This window comes from Hirundo rustica, chromosome 9 (assembly GCF_015227805.2).
Source record: "Hirundo rustica isolate bHirRus1 chromosome 9, bHirRus1.pri.v3, whole genome shotgun sequence".
Classification (NCBI taxonomy): domain Eukaryota; kingdom Metazoa; phylum Chordata; class Aves; order Passeriformes; family Hirundinidae; genus Hirundo; species Hirundo rustica.
The window spans coordinates 18545923-18567966 of NC_053458.1; the positions used below are offsets into that span (position 1 = coordinate 18545923).

General features: G+C 39.9%; 1 protein-coding gene across 1 annotated transcript in view; it reads left to right on the plus strand.

The window, feature by feature from the left end:
• Positions 1–5716: 5716 nt before the first annotated feature.
• Positions 5717–22044, plus strand: part of SNX7 (sorting nexin 7) — a 28999-nt gene continuing 12671 nt past the window's right edge. The window contains exons 1-7 of the mRNA XM_040072843.2: positions 5717–6033; positions 11802–11984; positions 13814–13924; positions 14343–14507; positions 15503–15704; positions 17565–17764; positions 20877–20963. Coding sequence (XP_039928777.1) covers positions 5860–6033; positions 11802–11984; positions 13814–13924; positions 14343–14507; positions 15503–15704; positions 17565–17764; positions 20877–20963 — 1122 coding nt within the window. The 5' untranslated portion in view covers positions 5717–5859. The remainder of the gene's footprint in view (positions 6034–11801; positions 11985–13813; positions 13925–14342; positions 14508–15502; positions 15705–17564; positions 17765–20876; positions 20964–22044) is intronic.

Consider the following 22044-nt stretch of genomic DNA (forward strand, 5'->3'; position numbering starts at 1 on the left):
AAAAAAATCTCTTACAGTCTGTGCAAATGACAAGAAAGTTATCCTTGAAGTAAATTCAGAATTTATACATGAGGAACTTCAGGTACCCTGTCAGGCTGTGTGGATTTTCCTCCAGCTCTGGCAGACTGTAATTGTTTACTTAACCTGGATATTGATTGTAGTTAGACTGCTGGCTCACTTCCTTCAGCTGCAATTCTCATTTTGGCAGTTTCACATACATCATTTAAAATACCTCTTTGCAGTCATGCTGTTCAAATTCTTTTCTCTGGGTCATAATCTACTAAACAAAACCACACTTTTATTTTCTGCATTATGATGATGGGTTTCTTTTTAATTTTCTGACCTTTGTAGAACAAAAAGTGGAAGCTTTTAGCAAGAATGACCTTGAACCACTGTCCTTTACAATTAGTATTATACAGGGTTTTATGGAAGAGCTCAGATAAAAGAGAGAGTCTCCAGCAGTGTAGCTGCAGTATGAACTTTCTACATGCATTATGAATACATATATGCACATCACTTTCCATCAATTAGTATTAAATTGTTAATTAGGTTGTGTGTTCCAAATTTTATGCCAATAGCTCAGACGTGAATTTGAGGACTTAGAAAAAAATCTCATATATAAAACTTTCTTAGTAGTTATCCTGGTAGTAATAAACTAAGGCAAAAGGCACACAGATTTGCTATCTACAAAAATAAGTCTATTAAAACATCATGAATATGGAGTGTTAATTCAACCACAATGTGTTTTCTGTACTGGTTTAAGTCCTCTCACCTACTACAAACAGGCTCATCTGCTAAAAAGTTTTGAGGGTCACTGAAAGCATGTATGAACATAAAGATTGCTAAATCCATAGAAAGCAATTCTGTAAAGCCCAATTAACCTTGAAGTGGTGGCAAAACCTGTGCCTAAAAGGTCAAAAACTGATCACCAATTCGCACAGTGTTTTCAGAGCCATTACACTGTACCTGCTGAAGTACAAAATTCTTCAATTTAAATGGATTATAAACAGACACTTGTAAAGAAATAACATTCATATCAACCACTGTCACCTTTTTTTGAATTATTTAACAAGCAGGATTACACCTGGTCATCAATAGATGATAGCTGGCGTCCAGTATTAATCTGTTTCTCTTTACCTAGAGTTCCAAACTGGGCATGAGAAAAATTAAAAATAAAGAGAACTCCAATTCCTGTATAAAAATGATTCATTAAGTCTTTATATGTATGTAATGTATGAGTATTTTTTGCATACTTTATGACTAGGGGATTATCTAGTATTTCACGCCATACAGTACAGATTGCTAAATACACAGTTCCTCAAAAAACAAGGACAAAAGCATTTATTTGAAAACAGGAAACCATTTTTTCAGCAGAAAGAAAAATGCTGTATTAGAAAGTATTGACTCTATTTGACAACAATGCAAAGTATTACACCCCCTCACCCCCCCAAAAAACCCCAATGCTTTCATATCTAATGAAGCTCGAGAACTGTTTTTGGATACTGTAAAATATACAAAACCCAATAGTGCTTCACCTGGAATATTTTCATGTCTAAAATTTGGCAGTAACATAACTTAAAAGGATAGCACATCTTCAGATATTGATCAGGGCTTTGTACAGCCGCAATGCTATAAAAATGATCTGCAGCTATAAAAGAGATAACATGATTATGAGTACACTACATTGTAATTTCCTTTGGGCAGTCAGAAAGGAAAAACAGTCTGATAGTCTCTGAGAAAAATAAGCTTGCAGGATATCCAGCATCTGACAGATGAATCATTTTACAATATTCCAATTAAAGAATCCTCCAAACTTAAATTAACAACAACAAAAATAACACAAGAACACAAAACAAGAGGCAGCTGAAAAGCTAAGCAGCTCACAATGTAGAGAGTTTTAATGTTCCAACTTCTCTGCGAGTTCAGGCATGGAACATAAATAGTTAACCTTATTCTGAGCCACTAAATGGAGCTTACTAAAAAGCTTGCTCTAATAAATGGTATGATATGAAGGTCAGCCCTTAATTCACCATCAAAATATCTTCTGGGTGTAAACATAATGACTTCTGCTTATGCACTACACAACCCTGACAAGAATGCTACTTGACAATCCATTTCAGACCTAGAAAAACGTTCTCATTTGTGTCAAGGTGCTGAATGTCAGCAGATTCACTAACACGCTTATTTGCACTGCAGTGGTGGAACAGAGTAAAATACCATGAGCCCTCCATACCCCGCTGCTGCCTGGCTAGGGAGATGGTGAAATAAAACAAGATTTAATCCTGTCCACATCACTGTGCAGTTGGTGAAACTTGACAAGTCAACATTAAGCATTCAAAGTGGTATTGTGGCCTAAAGGGATCACATGCAGCCTGCACATAAGAGCAAAGGAATAGCTTGGTTCTGCTTCGGTGTTTGTAAATTTAATTTGTTCAAGGAAAAGCAACTCTGGAAGGGATTACTAGCTAGGATCAACACTCTTACCAAAGAAAAAGAGAAAATGCAAGTAGGAATAATATTGACATTTTTGTAATACAAAATAGCTTTTTTGGGCTTACGTGAATAAATAAAATTTGGAGGCAATTGCAGCTCGACCCCAGCATATGAGAATATTCCACTTAGTGTTCCTGAATAGGAGGGCCTGTGAAGCTTGAGTATTTCATGAAAATTGCATAGGAATTTACAAAACACCATATTTTACAAAACGTTGAAATTTATCGAGCAAAACATTGTCAAGTATTGTTTCAGTGCAATACCTATTTCTTTAAATAAGCGGAGCAACAATGTTCATGGTATAACAACGTCTAATGTATTGTCTCTTAATTATTGCCAAGATCTCATTCCACAGGTTCAGGGAAGGTTATCTGCAGTAAAATGTGTAAATCCCTGGTGCCCAGGAAACATGGAGCCTACGAATATACACACATGGAAATGAAGACAAAACAAGATCTATAGCAATGCACTTCAGAAATAAAAGTACAAGAGAAACCTGCAAATCCCCTTTGCTAAGTGTAGCTCTGCATTTACACCATCCGCAATGTCTTTCAATAGAAAAAATATTCAACTATTTAAAGTCATGTCTGGTCCTACAGCAGGAAATGAGCACAAAATTCCTGAGTCTGTAAAATACTCTTTTTGCTAAACAATGCAGGGGAGAGGTGCTGGCAACCCCCATGGGACTCAGCAGGGGCGGGAAGGTGCCCCGAAGATGTATTTGTTTACTCAGCCCTTTCAATAGAAATCAGGGACGACTGGGGTAGAGGGTGGGGAGGGCAGCTGAAAAGTGGTCACGGAACAGTCTCCTATTTTGTTTCAGCAGGGGTTCTTTTGATGATTAAACCTTTGAATGACTGGTAAATGCAATGCATATTTTTCCAGAGTGAAGGACAATGAATACCTTTTCCTCACAGATTGATACTTCAAATATAAAGCACAGAAAGATAAGCACTGCCAGCTAGGAATCTAAAAATATGTCTTCTTAAGCTTGATTAATGAGCTAATAAAAAGCTATAAGAAAAAAATCCAATTAAAGCATCTTGTGATATTTCTCTCAAACAGAAATAAAGAATCCAAGAGCACAGTAAAACTTTGAAAAATTAGTATGATTCAAACAAGTCTTAGTATTCAAGCCTACAGTACATCAATTTTATACTTTGAATGGCTGTCCTTTATTTATCATCTCTGATGTGTATTGTCTGAAATTGTGATCCTTGATGAGCTTTATTTTGTTATTGCTTCACAAGTATGTCATCTGAATTTAAATACAGACATATTAAAAATTCAGGCATTATACAGGTTGTAGGTATTTATCCTATTCAGAAAACCTGCAGGCCTCTAGCAGAACATGTGGAAATAAGGGCAAAGCCAGTGGAAACGATATACCATCAGCCATATATAAAGTCAGAAAACAAACCAGCTACACTTCTCACTGATGGACAAAAGACAAAGTAGAAAATTTATATTGCAACAGCCACTTTTCATCAGTCTTTGGTACCTGGAGGTAATCAGAGGTCACAGGAGCAGCGAAGACACTGGAAAGGAACCGTAAAAGACAAGAGAGGTAGGAAGAGCTGGAGATTTGACGCCAGATGAGAAGCACCTGCGCTACAAGGAGCCCCAGCAGGCCCCTTGCAGCACCTGGAGGGGAGCAGCGCGCAGCCGAGGGCCCGTGGCAGCCGGTGAGGAGGCAGCACCCCAAAGAAACCGCACGGCAAAAAGCAGTAGGGCAGAGACAGTCTACACAGGGTCGGAAAGAAAAGAAGCCTGGGCATCTCGTACCAGGGTCAGTAGTTATTTTACAACTACAGAACCTTTATTTTCACTTACTTAAAGATCTTCAGCCATCAGCGAGTGTCCGAGGCTCCAGGACAGGCGCATCCCATCTCCCTCTGCCGGCGGCTCCGTGCGAGAGAGGCCCTGAGCAAATGCTGCTGGCACCTGAGGCGTGGAGCGGGCCCGGCTCCTCACCAACTTTAGCGTACTTTTTAAACAATTAAAATGTTTTAGTCAACGCTCTCTAATTAGGCAGACATAGTCTTTTTCTCTTTGCACAGTTCAGTGAACATTTTTTGGTTTTTATTTTAATCCCTTTATTTCAAGTCGTGGTTCAAGACTTCGCTGAAATGCGTGAAATGTCAAATGTATTTCCTCATCATTTGCCAGCAGTGTTTCACGAAGGAATACTTTTAAAAATACTTTCGTTTGATTACGGGGTTTGCCTCTTCTAATTTGACAGCAAGGGAACCAAAATACACAAAGACAATGTTGTATCTGCCTGCTTAAGAACCCGCCCACGACTCTTGAAATTTACATTAAACACGAAGTTGAGTTCAGCTATTTCAGGCGGCGCCTGGCAAGACGTGCCGTGTTGCACACTGAGCAAAGGCGGGCCTCGGTGCCGAGCGCGGCGCCGCCGCGGAGCTGCCGCGTCGGGCGCGGAGTCGGTGTCAGGGAAGCGCTGAAGCCCAGGCAGGTCAGAGCTACCTTCCCCTCTCGGCCCTGGCTCCTGCAACGAAGGGCGCCGGCCCTTACTTCCAGCTCCATACTGCCAGCTTCGAATCCCACAATTCCAATAGTTTTACTTTTTTTTTTTTTTTAAAAAAAAAAAAAAAAAAAAAGGACAGCTTTGGTGCTTTTAAATGTTTTGTGTCTCTCTTCCCGCTGCTTTTTTATGTAATGTGGTGTCACTTTGTTCTCACAAGCACATTTCTGACATTAAAGTAGTCCTTGGCCTCAGCACCAGGACACACGGCTGACCCCACGGCGAAGGGGTCCAGCTACGAGGAACAGAGCGGCTGCCCAAGAGAGCTGTACGAGAGGTAAGAGACAAAGCAGCAAGGCGTGGGTTTTGCCTACTGCCACGGTGGGGGCACCTGGGCGCCTCCCAGGAGGAAAAAAAGACCAACCCGGAGAGCGCAGGAAAGAAAGCCTGCGTACGTCCCTACCGGGCCCGGGGGCTGCCGAAGGCAGAACGGGCAGCTGCCTGCGAGCACACGGAGGTCTCCAGACCGAGGCACCGCACACACTTCCCAGCGGCTCCGGCCAGCGACAGCCCCGTGGGCGGCCCGGGCGGGGTCCCCCCTCCGCCACGAACACGCCTGTGGGCGTTGAGCCGCCCCGTCCCGCCTCCTCAGAGGCCGCAGCCGCAGTCCCCCCCGGTCGTTGCCCGGGCCTGCCGGCAGGCTCGGCACCTCCCGGGCCCGTTCGTTCCCAGCGCGGCCCTCCCGCCGCCGCATCCACTCCTGCGCACTGGGCGCGCCCCCCGCGCCGGCCGCGGCCAGGGGCGGGCGGGGGAGCCGCCAATTGCGGTCCCGCGGGGAGCGGCTGCGGCGGGGCCACCGCCCGCGCTCGCAGGATAGGATGGAGGCGCAGGGCCGGGTACCGGGGCCGCCGCTCCCCGCCGGCGGGGAAGGGCCGGGAGCCGACTCGCATCTCGCAGCGGGTGCCCTCGGCACGGCCCAGGGGCCGCTGCTCGCCGCCGCCGAGGTGCTGGCGCTGGACGATGAGGAAGACGACCTGGAGGTGTTCAGCAAGGTACGGCAGCGCCCCGCGCGCCGGGGGCGGTCGGGCGGGCTCGCCGGTACTTTGCCCCAGCGGGCGCCGGGCGAGCCGGGGTGGCGCGGCCGGACGGGACGGGACCGACGGCTCCGCCCCGGGCGGCGATCGCGGCCTCTGCCCGCCCCGCCCTCACACGCACGGTGCTCCCCGCTGCCACCGGGGGCCCGTGGCGGGCCGGGCTGCCCGAGGGCGCGGGGCTGACGGGGCGGCGCTCGGCGGCGCCCGCAATCCCGGGTGACTTCTCGGGCACGAAACGCGGAGTTGCTGCTTCGGACCAGCAGTGCGAGTCATGACTGCGCTTACCTTAAATGTGCCAGCTAATCTGGACACGCTGTATCCTTATCGTCACTTATGTTCGTCAGGTGCCATGTATGTATCTGTAAATTAAATAAACAGTCGTGTTTAGTAATTGCAGCTGTGTTTGAATGTTAATAAATGTTCCCAAGTTTCAGTTTGAGTTTTCTTTTAAAAGATGAAGTCTCACACCTTCCCATAGAAGAGCTGAGAAGATAACATAGGAATTTTGATGAAGAGAATAAAATGAACGTAACTGACAATGTATCAGGGTCCTCGTTCAGAGAGCGCACAGCTGGGTACATGTGTGCCAGTCTGGCTGATGGTTTTAATTAAACTAGTGAAGGGGATATGGCGTCCACATACTGTTTCTCATTTAGTACAGGTTAAGACGAGACTTATCTCTTGTCTCGTCAGCAGTTAAAGAAGAGGGCATGTCATGGATCTGTTTGCCTTATCAAGGCAGCGCCTAAAGTAAAAGTGCATACAGAGAGCTACGATGGAAAATTATATATGGGGCTAGTTCGCTATCTTGTGACAGGATGTGTGCCATGGGAGAGAAGTAGCAGTTACATTTACGATTTGAAAAAGTGACAATGTATTTCTATTCCGTAGGACAGATTGTCATAGGGAGTAAATGTGTGGTTTTTATATATCTGTGGGTGAGAAACACTGTTACATTATGCATGAATAAAAGTATTGGAATAAGGACCTCCTTCTTAGGAGCTATGTATTTAAACTCTTGACTATAATAGAATTCTTGAAACTCATGGCTTTTAAGGCCAGGAAGGTCTTAAATCTTAGGCAATTTAATAGTCTGTAACATGTAAGAGATTAGGCCAAATTTCACTAAGTTACCTGTTTTCTAAAGTTTTCTAAAGCATAGCTAGGGTTGAGCCAGAATTATATTTTCTTGGAAAGCACCAGTCCTGATTTGACATAAAAAGATTAATTATTCACTGAACTTACATGCAAAAGCAGTGCTAAAATATAATTTTAGTTCCTTATGCTCACTTTGCATCCATTTCCTTTTATGAGTGAAGTTCAGGCAGTTCTGCATGAAGGTATCTGCTTATCAACACAGTGTATTGATGCTTATGCTGCTTGCTTGTCAAGAGCAATTCCCCTTGGGAATAAGAAAAACAAGTGGAGTTGATATAACTTACTGCTGCTTTATGGCAAATATTGAGATCTTTAAATTTCTACTTGGATTCGTGCCAAATATTTTTTACATATATGAAATCTTAACTACTTAATGCATGCTACATGATTAGTTATTCCTGCAAACAAGAAAATGTGTCATATTATATGAAAATACAGCTTTCCTTCCAAAGCTTGGATACCTGCATGTTGTGGTTGTATATATCAACCAGAAATGCATGGTTTGTTTTCAAGTGCAATTTGAGATCTGATCTATTGAGCTAATGAAAATCTGTGAGGTTGTTTGGGCTTTAGACCCTATTTATTCATGTTCCATATAGTCAAAGAAATCTGACAGGCTAAATATAGCTTACAACTAAGTTTTGTAAAACCAATTTTTCCATAACATACTGTTCCAGGACTACCTTGTTTTAAAATGCATCTTAATGGGGTTCCTCATGCAGTGTCTGTAAGGCAGTGGTGGAGCCTCTGCAGGCCAAGCGGGACGGCAGCAGCCGGACAGAGCCCGCACTGCCGCTCTCATCTGCTTCATCTTTCTCAGTCTAGGCAGTGGAATGTGCCAGCTTAAAGAATGGTGACAAATGAGATTCTTAAAAATTGTCAACCTCAATACCCTGAGTTATTACTCAGAATGTAAATGCTGGGCTTTTATTTTATGAAAATCCATCGATGTTTGACTTGATAGTGTTACAAACCATTGACCTGATATCCTCTGACATATCTCAAATATACAGACCAGCATCTTCAGCAGCTCTGATAGAGCATTTCATGATGTGATGTGCGTTTCACTTTATCCTAGTTTCTACTGCCACTGAAAAAGTTCTGAATTCTTTTCAGCAGAGACAAATTCTGGGACCTGAGTTATGAGTCACACAGATGGAATGTTTTCAACCTGCTTTCTTCCCTTAGCTTCAAAGTATAGAGTACTGCCTGTATCACAAATACCCATTCAATTATCTTTTGCATTACTTGATAACTGATAAGTAGCATTGACAAAGCTGTCAGCGGTTTGGTTAATACTTAAAATCTTTTTAACGCCTCTGCTTTCAAAGTCTGTTTCACAGTGTTTGTCCGTGTTTCATAATTACAGAAAATTTAATGATATTTCTGAAAAACACATATATGCCACTCCAGAATTGCATAGAGACTAATTTTTCTTCTAGATTTTTCTTCAAGTTCAAGGATTTGAGATAGAATAGTTCCTTGGCCAAAAAATTCACTTATAAATCAGTCTTCCTGAATCTCTTTGCCCTTTGAAGTGTGCTCCAACAACCAAGCTATTCCTTTATAAGACAAACTCTGCCCCATGTCCCTTATCTCAAGACCTGTTTTTGGATCCTAGCTTCAGATTATTGCAAGCTCTGGATCCTTGCTGGGAGGGAGGAAGGGAAGGAGGGAGGGATGGATGGATGGATGGATGGATGGATGGATGGATGGATGGATGGATGGATGGATGGATGGATGGATGGATGGGTGGGTGGAGCACAGAGGTAACCTTGGGTCAAGGACCTATGCTCTGTGAGGGAGCATTGTTTAGACAAACCCCCAGACTTGGTGCTTTCTCCAAAGGGCTGCAGTCTCAGCTGTGTGCATAGCCCGTTTTGAGGCTGCTCTGGAGTGTAGGGGTGTTTTCTTCCCTTACATCTTTTGGAGCATTACTGACCAGTTGCAGTCCAGTGTGAGACTGAGACACGGTAACTGCTGGTATTAGAGAAAGGAGACCCAGAAGGCGGCCCTCATGCTGTGAGGAGCTCAGTGGTTTTCTATCGTTTTGGTCTCTTGGCCAGTAAATCAAAAGGCATGAAGCTGTTTGTGGACTGGCACACACAGCTCTGCCAACTGTTCTGACAGGAGGAAGGGGCTTGGAAAGAGAAGGGGTACTGCAGGTAGGTGGGGATAGGGGAGGTGTGGAAAAGGATATAATTTTCTGGGATAGGGCCTTGATGCTCTTTGCATGGATGAGGAGGAAGAAGGCTACACAACCCAAGAGCTATAAGAATTGTCAGTTTTTCCTGTGCTACAAAACTCCTGCCGTCATCTGTATGCATACAAATACATAGTTCCAACCACAAAATTACAGCTGTATAGAAAATGATCTTTTCTTTTTTTTTTTTTTTTTAAACTGTGTTTCTGTGATGACATCAGACTTAGGTCACATGAACTTCAAGAATTACTGGAAGTAAACCTGAACTATCATGAGGATAAACAGACACACGGTTGTTTAAAACTCATGTGTATTCATTCCTGTGCACATGAATACTAGGGCTGTATTAAACAAAACCAAAGACTTGCATATTCTGTGGATTTTTATTGCCCATATTTTGTTTCTCAAACCACATATTCATAAACCCTTCCACATAAACATATACTTTCAAACACCATGAATAGAGCAATTTTTAGTAGTAACCTAGAAGAAGGAATGAAACATTAAGACATTAATGCCCCCATGGAAAATGAGAAAATATGAAACGCATTTACCTTGATCCAATTTAGGCCTTGCAGAGTCATTACTCCTCAAATTATATGGCCATTCAAGTCCCTTACATGCTTGCATGCATTTTTCTTTCCCTGGAAATTTCCCATTGCCTCAGCACTTTGAATTGCATGGGCTGCTCTGAGCTAGCAGTCCTCATTCTTCATCTAGTCCATGGGCAGCCAAGTGCCAGCGGGCTCTGGGAACGGCTCTGTTTATTCTGCGTGACTCAGGATAGTGCTGGCTCTATGGAAATTGTGTAGAAACACTGAGTAAAAGTAAAATGACTGACAGGTGTACAAGGAAGCCACTGTGTAATGTTTAAAGTGTTGTCTTTAGTCTTCTGTGTTGCTTTTGTCTCCCTGTTCAAAGAACTGCACATAAGTGATGGGAGGAGAACTGGTACAGAAACACTTTCTGGGCATAATTCCTGGTATATATGGTCTCCTCCATATTTGTGGGAGTACATTGATAAGTCCAAGGAAAAAGAACAAGATTAGGTGTTTCTTTCCAAAGAAAGTTTTGATCCAGTTGAATTCAAAGGCAAAAAGCAACTCTCACCCAGTTCAGCAGCGCTACAGTGGGGTTCTGCTCATTCCTGTGAGATCAGCCTTGGGATGACGCCGTGACTCCAGTTAGTGTGAACTCACACTTTTCCAGTCCTGGCATTTGAGCAGTGTTCTCTTTAACTGCTTCCCTGTTTTCCTTCCTCCATAATTAACAAGGCATGGAGAGGGCAAATCTTTGCCACTTGTAGTCAGTGTACTCTAACTACCCTTTTAGAAAAATCTTAGAAAATAGATTAAAGTTTGTTATGAAAATAATTCTTTGCATTGCATATATTTAAAAAAGCCATATACAGTATTTGATATTTATAATTATTTATTTCAATTTCTCTATTATTTCTAATGATTTATTAATTTGTTATGCTCTTTTATGGAGTTAGTAAATTCAATTTATTTTCATGATAACTGTATCCTTCAAGATTCTAGATTAGTGGATCTTACTCAGATTTGTATCTAAGAAAGAAAATGAGATTTCTTGCCTGTTTCCAATTTCCACCTTGTTTCTCAGCAGTTGAGTGAGCACCATGGAATGCACTAGCAGAAGCAGTTGCTATGGGGACATATTTTTACAGAGTTGTGTGGAAGTGGTCAGTGGTATCAAAAAGTGATTTTTCGCTTCAGCAAAACAGTGGTTTGACTTTTTTTTTTTTAGAAATTAAGCAGCAAATTTGTACTGCATACTTACTTACTGTTTTCCTTGAAAAAATAAAAGAGATTATATACCTGTAATTGTTTCCCATTTCCAATTTTATTTTAAAATAAACACAAACTGAAATATCCAATTCCAGTAAAAATGCTGATTTGGATTTTTCCTTGTTTATTTTGAATCATCTTTTTTTTATCCATCCCGTTCAGGTAATTAGAGATAATTCATACATCTTAAGTCCTCAGTAACTGGCTTCTAACAATTTTAATACAACTGTTAAGTACGCTACACAATTAATGGGTGCTCGATTCACAATTAATTTTGCTATTCATAGGCAAGTTCTCTTTCTAGCTGTGCATAACACTCTTCTCAAATAATAGTATTTTGGTCTTTCATCCATATTTGAATAAATCTCATTTCTTACATCCTCACCAAAGCAAATACTGAAAAGGATAATAGATTTGCCATGTACTACATAATTCTTTCATCTGCTCCAAGTTTTATCTGTTCCATCAGATTATTTTAAAGCTTGCCATTTTAGCAGTGGAGACGTGTTTGTATACAGAGATTATTGATAATGGATGTCCTCATGTCTTACCTGTAGGATACATCTCTGACTGAGGTAAACTCATTCAGTCCTTCAGTGCCACTATCCCCCTCATCAATGATAAACCAATATAAATTTGAAGATGGGCCAGAATTAAGAGATCTCTTCATTACAGTCGATGATCCTGAAAGCCACGTTACAGCCATTGAAACATTTATTACGTACAGAGTAGTCACAAAGGTAGGTATCTGTTTGTGGTTTAACGGCCTACTTTGGTAACAATTGCCATTTTCACTCTTCTTGCACACCATTCTCTGGGATATCACTAAATTTAAACTTAAATTTTGCCATGAGTCATAGACAACTAAAACCGCACAAAACTGTGCTATATAATGGAAAAAAATTCAGTGTGAGTCTGCATACATGCATGTTTAGATTCTTTATGTTGAGAAAATAGTTAATAATTATTCAATGGCAAAATGAGTGCTGTGAGGCAATAACATTTTCTGTTGTCATCTTCAGGAAGAACAGGAAACAGCCAATGGACTGATCCACTTTGAAGATGCTGTATTAGCACAAGTATTGATGACTTTTGGATTTGCAGGCTACCAGTCTTACGTCTTGCACAAACGTTACCTCCTACACTCTTTCCATTCTTTTCTAATTGCAGCGTCCATTAACACATGGATGTTTGCTTCCCGTGTACAGTTGCATGTGATTTCTGGGGAAAATGCCACAATTCTCTAATGAAAACGTAGTATTAGGAAACAATTAAGTGTATTTTTAGTTGCGTGCAAGTTATTTACAGGAAATAAGGAAGAAAGTTAGCCTTGTGAGACCAGCCAGGTCTTTTGAGATTTCCAGTAAATATTCTGCAGGCTCCATTTTGAGAACTGCACTGTTAATTTATTTTACTTTGAGCGTTTTTTTTAAAGATTCATTTAAAAGCAAATTTTCAAATGAGAATTACTCATTTTTAAATAAGAGGAGATACCAGTTTGTCATAAAATATTTAATGAGTAGGAAGAGAGCTATCTTTGTTAGGTTGCTAGCAATAATTTTCACTTTATGCCTGTTTCTGTAGACGAGAGAGTATTTTTTTCTTCAGGCAAGTATGAAAGGGCTGTAAGGTAGATTGCTTTTGGTTTTTTTTATCTCTTCTATCCTTTCTTATCATATTTAATTTGGAGTGCTGGCTGTTGATGATAAAGTAATAGCATTCCTCCCACATACCTTGAAAAATTTTTATTCAACCCTCAAAAATATTTAGATTACAAAAGCACGTTTTGAGGTTTTTAGAATTTACTTGCATGGCGTTATAAATCTCTGTGTAACAACGAATGCTAAATAGCAGATGTTAATGAAAACATGGGCTCTCTGTGGCTTGCCTCCAGAAGACAGAGCAGTAGTAAAATAAATCTCATGGTCTGACGGTTTTGTAATCTGTAATAATCATTTTTTTAGGCATTAAAGGTTTGTTGGCAAGTTCTAACAGGGGGCTGCAAAACTGGAATCAATGATGGGCCGCAGAATCCATTAAGCAGTGCAGGAAGTGTTATTGCTGTGATATGCTTAAGTTTTCATGTTTTGAATGTGAGGATTATTGAGTAATGTCACCAGGTCCCAAGGACATGTGTCAGCTCTTTGGGATTTGTTCAGAGTGCTAAAAAATGGACTTTCCTCACTTGCAGATTACTAATCACTTTTAAAGAAGTGCCCTAAAGGTAACGAACATAACTGTGATTGCTGAAAGAAAAAATGCCACACTAAAGTAATTATTGCAATAACTTGGAAACATTGTGGTAAGATAATCATTATACATCGCTGCACAAAGTGCAGCTTAGTGCTCACTTTTTTTTTCTCCCAATATAACCTTGATGTCTTGCTGAAATAGGATGTGTTAGCTCTTCAAGGAGTTGATCGTTGTTCTTTAAAACAACGGCAAACCAGTAACAAGGACCAAATAAAATGTATGCATTCCCTCAAGTACTCAGTTTTCTCCAAAATCTAAAACTGTTTTTTTTCTGGTATTCTAACCTAAGCCTGTTTTTTCTACTTTTGGTTTTCAGACAACCCGTGGTGAATTTGACTCCAGTGAATATGAAGTTCGAAGACGATATCAGGATTTTCTTTGGTTGAAGAACAAACTTGAAGAAGCACACCCAACACTGATTATTCCTGTTTGTTTGTTAAAACTTAAGTTATTTTTCTATGTTTGTAAGATGGCTCCAGTTTTATACAGAGATGTTTGAGGTCTTTCTTCAGCTTCTGAATTTTCACAAACATTAAGCCAACCTATTTTCCTTAGCTTTATATGTATGTGACAAAAATCACATAAAGGTATTTCTTAGGTTTTTAATTGTGGCATTTGCAGTAATTTGCAATAATTTATGTCCTTTATTAGTTGTACTTGGGTTCTTCTGCACTGTATATTACAAGAAAAATGGTATAAGAATGTTATAACTTCACACAGCTTTTGAGTTATTGCATGGTGGATTTTACAAGGTATACCTATGTTTCTTAGTAAGCAGAAGAACTATTGTAATACTTTGAATTTTATGCAAGTTATACAATATATTTCTTCTGTTTTTTCCTTAGCCGTTGCCTGAAAAATTCATAATGAAGGGAATGGTGGAACGATTTAGTGATGACTTCATTGAGACTCGAAGAAAAGCTTTACATAAGTTTTTGAACCGTATTGCTGATCATCCAACTTTAACTTTTAATGAGGACTTTAAAATTTTTCTTACTGCACAAGCCTGGGTAAAATAACCTTGTTTTTATTTACAGTTACGTGAAACCATATGTTGTGTTAGTAGGGTGTATCAGGAGCCTCCTTGGTTCAGTAGTGAGTAGAGTCATCCCATGGCTTGTTACAGAAGGGCAGAAGCAGGCAGGGATTTGTGGAATATTCATAAACTTGGATAACCTTTTCTTCTGTGGTTTTGGTAATTATACACATGACCATGAATATTCCTGTACCTTCTAAGGTTGTTTTTGTTATTGCATGTTGGATTTTTGTGGCAAATTCATAGTATTTCAACTCTGCCTGTTTTTTTGGTACATGTGTAAGTTTCCAAGATTTGGAGGAGAACAGTGGTTTTAATTAATATTTGTTTTGGCATGGCACTGGCTTTTTTTTTTTTTTTTTTTTTTTTTTTTTTTTTTTTTTTTTTTAAGTTTTACTAATCTCATAAAAGAAAATAAAAAAAGGCTTTTCCTGTTGCATTGTTGCAAAATGGGTCCAAATTGCAAATTGTCCAGTTGCAAATTGGAGTACTCAGAAAAACCTGCCTCTGAATTTCAGCAAAGGTTATTCTAGCAACATTTAAAAAAAGAGTTAAGAAAAAAACAGATGGATTACTTCCTCCAGTTGGAATATTGTCTGTTTTTCTCAAAGAGTTATTTCTGTAATCATTACCTCTTCTTTCCTGTTCAAAAAGCTGAATTGCAAACTAGCTTCATTCCCTGAGGAGTGAAGGGGTGAAGGTTCTCTGCCATCCTTGACCATTCTTGTAACACTCATACATGGCATGCTTGTGTTTGCTCAGAAAATAAATGCACAAGACAGGGATGGTTCTGACATTGGTCTGATAATGATAAGGTTTATACAATAAAAAGACAGAGGTTTATGTATGTAGTTTTGTTTAAAAAAAAAAAAAAAAAAAGGAAAAAAGGAAAAAAAAAGCAATTTATTTATTATTTTCAGAGAATTATCAAAAGTACCTGGAAGTAAAGAGAGCTCGTTCTGTCTTTAGGAACTCTCCTCATACAAGAAGCAGGGTCCTGGTTTGCTGAGCAGGATGGGACAGACCGTCAGAGCTGTAGCATCCTCAGTAAGAGGAGCAATAAAAAATCGTCCTGAAATGTTTACAGAAATGAACAATTACATGGAAACATTTAGTCAGAAAATAAACTTACTAGATAAAATAGCTCATAGAATTTACAAGGAAGAAAGGGGTAAGTAGAAAACATGCATCAGTTTTATTGATTTAAGAAATTAAAAAGGAAATGAGTTTTCATTGTGGCAGGCAAAATACTCTTTCCAGCAAGCAAGGAAAATGGGAGATTTCTATGTTTATATTGTGTTTTTCTTTCTGGCCATGTTTTTGACGGACCTTCAAATTTGAATAATTTTTTAATAGGAAGAGTTTTAACATCTCATTCAGCTACCTATAAGGAACTTAGAAGAATATTTTAACATGTGCTTTTTGGAAAGCTGAATGACCTTTGATTTTTATCTTTCAAGGGAATGTACAGCTTTCTGTGCAATCTCATAGTGACATGAGGCTGTCTTGATTTCAGGTATCTAAACTTCTCTTTGTTTAGTTTTGTTCTTCACCTTTTTTCCATTGACAAAGTACATTTTAATTTTTTAATAGCTTTACTGTTGGCCATAATTTTTGTTATGGTAAGCTGTGCCTACTAGGGTTTTCTCAAGAAGGATGGCTTAATCTGAATTTTTCTTTACGTAAGAGCAGTTCACACATCTAGTTGGAATGCTAAGTTACTGACTTTCCTGAGATTCTGAGATGATCCTGATTTCAGGCTGTGCCTGTTTAGTAGAATTTCTACTGGGCAGCACTTAAAGTATTTACTTGTCTATATAATATAATTTAAAGAGCTGCACTGTGTTAATAACTGAGTCCTTGAGCTTTCTTGTGCAATATCAAATCTCTGTGTGTCCTCATTGAATTGAAAGGGTGTTATAAAAGAAAAATACACGTTGGTGAAGAGTTCCTATGGATATTGTTCCCTCCAGTGAAAGTAGCTGAGGTCTGTAGGTTCAAGGTATCAGTGCCAAAATATTTCTAGGAAAAGCTTAAGAATTTTGACGTGCTCCCAAATGTTGTAGGTTATATCTTCTTACCAGATTTTCCAAACAACACTTGTCAGAACACTTGAGTGCAGGGCCACGCTGTTGTGAATAGGAGTTGTTGGTAGCTGTGATACAGAGAACATTCCTGCTTGCAGTGCCTTAACATGGGGTTCTTGATTACATCTTCCATAGAAGGGTTTTTCTTTTGTCCAAATAATCTCAAAGTAAATATTACACTCTTTGTGCCACACAACTGTATTCGTCTTTCTTATGACACATTTTCATTTTAAATTTAGTAGTGACAAAAGTGCATTTTCAATGCATGGCCAGTGTGTTCACAGTGTCCTTCTGTGAACTGCAGCTTGCCTGTGTTTAGCCCTACCAAATGGCACAGGGATTTGTGGGCCTTCTCTTTGTTTATGGATTATCACTTGGTCTGGTAGCATAAGAGAAGTAACTAATAAGATAGCTCTGTATTTAAATTAATAAAAACTACTGAAGGAGATACCTGCCAAGCAGGAGTGAACTTCAGTGTTTCTTCTGAAGCTTTTGGGACATAAAAAAACTTCTAATTTTAATAACTGAGAATGTATTTGGAACATTACTATTACGAAGAAGCAGAGGAATTCAGGGCAGAAAAAGTCAGCAAGTCAGACCAGCTGCTGTGGCTCCTGTTGCTCTGTATGAAGACTTTGTAAAGTAGTGTAAGTCATTGGTGTCTGAATACAGCTCTTCAGGTCTACCTGAGTATGTGTGTCATTGTGGAATGTCTGGGGCATTTTTGCTGATACATTTCTCAGAGCTGCTTAATTACAATACATTAATTGATTAGTTTATTCATAAACAATGAACTGGAGTTTGCGTACCTTGGTCATTTGAGCAAATTTAAACATTAGCGTCAGTCTCTTGCTTGGTTCACAGTAAATATAAGGTTGCAATTAGTGTCACTTAGACCTCTGTTAATGAAGAAAAGAGTAATACATGTATATGTTCCTTTTAAGAGTATTTTAATGAAATGAAGGAGTACGGCCCCATCCACACGCTGTGGTCGGCATCAGAAGAGGCCATAGCAGAGTCCCTGAAGGGCATGGCCAGCTGCATCGACCGCTGCTGCAGGGCTACCGAGAAGCGAATGGCAGGGCTCTCAGAACACCTGCTGCCCATTTTACATGAATATGTTCTCTACAGTGAAATTCTCATGGTAAGCTTTCCTGAAGGACTCTTCATGGCGCAGTATAAAATTTGGCTTAGTCCAGTGACAATGTCTGGGAGAGAATTTGTAGCTGCTGATAATGACTTTACAGTCCCTGTATTTACTCAGTACAAAACATGCACAGCATATGATACGTGTCTGTTATCGGGGAATCCCATTGGTCCTGTTTCTCTTGCTGGTCAGGCAAGAGGTGCTCTTTCCAAATAGGAAGAGCTTGATAGTTTTGCCTGATAGGCAGCTCTGGCTGTCTAGTTTTGCCATCTTCAGTGAGCTCTGCATTGTAGCAGTGAGGGTTTGGGGACAGCAGCTGAGAAAGACCTTCCCTGACACTGCCAAAATATGAACTCCTTGAGTAACAGATTGTGTGTGGGAAAAGGAGCTGAGAGGCTTTTCCCTTTCTAGGTGCTCTTGCTAAGTATGTTTTCTCTTTCTATAACAGCTGGGAACTTCCAGTCCCTGCACCATTATATAAGCATGTGTTAGTCTTTGCCATAAGCTACTGCTCTCAGTTCCCTTTATGTATGTATTTTTCTTACACTTGGAGAGGATGTAAAAAATCAGACTCCAGAGTTGATACAGTCAGTGCTTGTGGATAATCAACATAATTAAGTAACTGAATTCAGTATGTCATAATGCCCACTTTGCAGAAAGCGGAACATGTGTACAAACTCCTCTTTGTCTAGGTTTTGAGCAATGGCAGCTGCAGAATCTGTTCTTGTGTTACTGCTGGGAACCCAGCTCCTGCTGCAGTGGTTTCTGGATAGGGGCTGCAAGAGTCTTACAGTCCACGGGTAGAGCAAGACCCAAGTTAACTGAGCCTTTGGTGGCACTCTGAAGGGTATTTTCACTTGCTTAGTGAGGCTTAGCTACTGAGAGTTAGGAATTTCTGCTGCAATGACTGCTGTCCTGAAAACAATCTTCACAGAAAAAAGGGCCATACAAAATCTTCTGTATCTCACAGGCCTCATTATTTGCTGGTAGATGGAGGTAGGTACTGCTTTGCTTAAAGATCTGAAGAGATTACTGCCCTAGAAATTGCAGGTCATCGTCTTCTTTTCCCACACTTCCAACCTTATTTTTCAGAATTTCTATGTCTGTTACCCATGAGCAATTGTCTTCACGCTACTGAGGAGATGCTGCCCACCCATTGCCTTCTGTTTTGCAGCCTGACTTGCCCTTGCCCTTTCTTAGGCGTTTTGTTTTGTCCAGAGCACAGAGAGGTTTCTGGGGACGAGCCCCAGGATGACTGCCTGGCGCTTCTGCACACCTTACTGCTGCCCACTGCATTTTTTTTTTCTGCTTGTAGCTTTCTTGATGCAGCACTTGCAACACAGTATTAGGTTGCCATGAGATCTTGTCCAGAGGCGAAATCTTCCTTCAGTAGCTCATTCCTGTTCCACAACTGTTCCTTTTCCTTCATTTGCCGTGGATTTTTATTTTACTTACTGCTTATTTCCCTCTTGCACTTTGGAGAGGGAAATACTAGTCACTGAAATAAAATATCTAAAAATACCTTGTGGAAGTCACCCAGCAGTAAGCTTTCCAGAGGTGCGTTTAACCCCTCATTGCAGGGACCTGCCAAAATCGCATGCAAATGTGCAGAACAAGGTGTGACCAAACCAATACAACCCTTGTGTTTTCCAGTGTTGATAGTTCAGCCTGTAGCTGGGAAAAGAGTTGGAATTCATAGCTAAAATATTTAGATCTGGACCAATCCCTTTGTAACTGACCCGCAAATCTGCTGTCCCTCGGGGTAGAAATTACAGCATTAATTAGCTATGGGTCCACATAAAATTATTTGTCGGTTTTGTGGCAAGTATTATACAAAAAACCTGTAAAAGTATAATATCTTTTAAAAATACAGTGCCTTTGTTTGCCATTAGAAGTCAGCACTTGTCTATAGATGAAAAATTATTTGAAAATTAAGCTCTTAAATTATTCTCTCATGTTTGATAGAAGTGTCAGGATTTCAGAGAGAACTCAGTCAAACAGGCGAGCTAGAGAAGGTAGAGCTGCTTGTGCCCTGTGCTGTTTTAACATGCACTGTGCTAGAGGTGAATACTGAACATCTCTGCAGAAGAAGCAGTAAAACCAGTTGTGGCAAGATAATGTAAAAGAAGGTTTTGAGATTTGTAATTTTATATATATGTATATATATACATATATATGTGTGTGTATGTGTGTGTGTGTGTGTGTATATATATGAAGCATTATGTATATGCTTCAGATTTTTTTTCAAAAAGACTAAAACCTTGCAACACTTCTGTAAGATAAGCATACCTCAGAGTGCTTTTACAGATGAGGAAGCTAAGACAAAGAGACATTTGTAAGGCTTCATTAAGGTCTCAGACCAAATGAGCATTAGAAATGGAAATTTAATCTGTAATACTATTCCTGTTTTGTAGCTTAACAAGTAATATTCCTTCCCCTTTCTAATAATTTTTTGACATTATGCTAAAAACCCAATACCTGAAAAGATAGTTTCAAAGGAGGTAAAAATTACATATGCTGAAAATAAGCATATATATTAATGGTAGAAAAGCTATCATTCCTACAATACCTTGATCTGATTTTTCTGGTTTTGTGGTGTTTTTTTTTTTTTTTTTTTTTTTCTCCCTGATTTGCCAGAACTATATTTGGCACTTAAAAAATTAAAGGTTAAAGTCACAATTTCAATAATTCCTTGTATACCATTTCTAGTCATTGTACTTTGTACTGTAAATTTTACAGTTCATGACATTTGGCAAACTCATGTTGTTGTTTTTAAATGAATATATGGTAAGTTAAGCTGATACCAACTAAACTGCTGTAGCAGTGCTGCTCATACAACTGGCAGTGATATTGTGTATGGCAGATTCTTGTGGCATGGACTGTGGATTTCGTAAGATTATTAAAAAACCTGTTAGATAAAGTACAGGTATGGAAAAATAAATCTTCATGATTTTAATTTTCTTTTTTGATAAAACATATATCATGTCAAAATTTCTAAATGGTTTATCATTCTGTGATCTTGTTTATCAAACAGCCAAGTTTGATGGTTTTCTGAAAGAGATAAAATATGGCGCAGTTTACTTAATATTTTTTTTCCTTCCATACTAAGGGTGTTTTGAAAAGGAGAGACCAAATCCAAGGCGAGCTGGATTCCAAAGTTGATGCTTTAGCCTATAAAAAGACAGAAAAGGATCTGGTGAGTATTTTCAGGAAGCAGGACCCTTGCAGGCCGTCCTGTAACAGCAGGGGATGGATGTGCAGGAGGCCGCGTGTCCTCGGAGGCCGCGTGCTGGGCTGGGTGCTGCCTCTCCACCTCTGCTAGCTCTGCGTGCCAGGCAAAGGCCAGCACGGGCAGAGCAGGGCTTCAGCAGCGGGGCTGCTGGAGGGAAGGGCTGCTCGTGCTGGGCAGCCTTTGTCAATACACACTGTACCAGGGCTTATTTACAGCTTTTCTATTTGCTTCCACACCTGGAGGTAAAAGAAGGTATCGGTTGCTGCAGTGCTCTTGTAGCTGCTGCTTCGTTGATGTAGGAAAGGTAGAGGAGGTGATTAGAATCAGCAAAGCTGTTCATTAAACTTATTTAAATGAAAATGTTCTGCATTCTGCTCTTTCAGGTTTCTGGGTTTTTTTTCTAGTTGGGCTCAGGGATATTTTTTTTGCTTCCATGATGAAACCTTCGCTCATTCTAGTGAAGTCAGACTGCAACTGGTACCCCCATGGGGACAGGCATCCCCAAAACCACCAGCAAGGCTCAGCAGCCAATTAAAAACAAATTCTGGGATGAGAATTGGCATTTTTAAAATTTTTGATCTACAGTGTAAATAATATGTAAAAATGACTAATAACTTTTTAGTACATCAAAGGGGAAAATCCTTAACATTTCACATACTTTTTATTAGGCTTGTTGTAATTAGTTTCCATGTAAAGATGAACTGTTTAGATCGATTATGGCTCTTGAAATGTATATTTTAATTTGATTTTTTTGGCACAGAGATGAATAAATAAGAATGTATTGCTAATCTCTGATAGCTACAATGGCTATAGTATATTATATAAAAATTTGCCTCTGTGTACTGCAATGGGACATTAAGTAAATATCTCTAGTATTGTGTTTTTTTTTTTTTTTTTTTTTCCCCCTGAAGCAAAAATTCTGTTTACTGCCTTTGTGTTCTGTAATTTGTTTCTGGTTTTGTACTTTCTTAGCTCTTTCTCTTGTCCATTTTCTTTAGTTTAAAGTCTGAAGCTCTTTATAAAATGCACAGAGGATGGTGAGTTG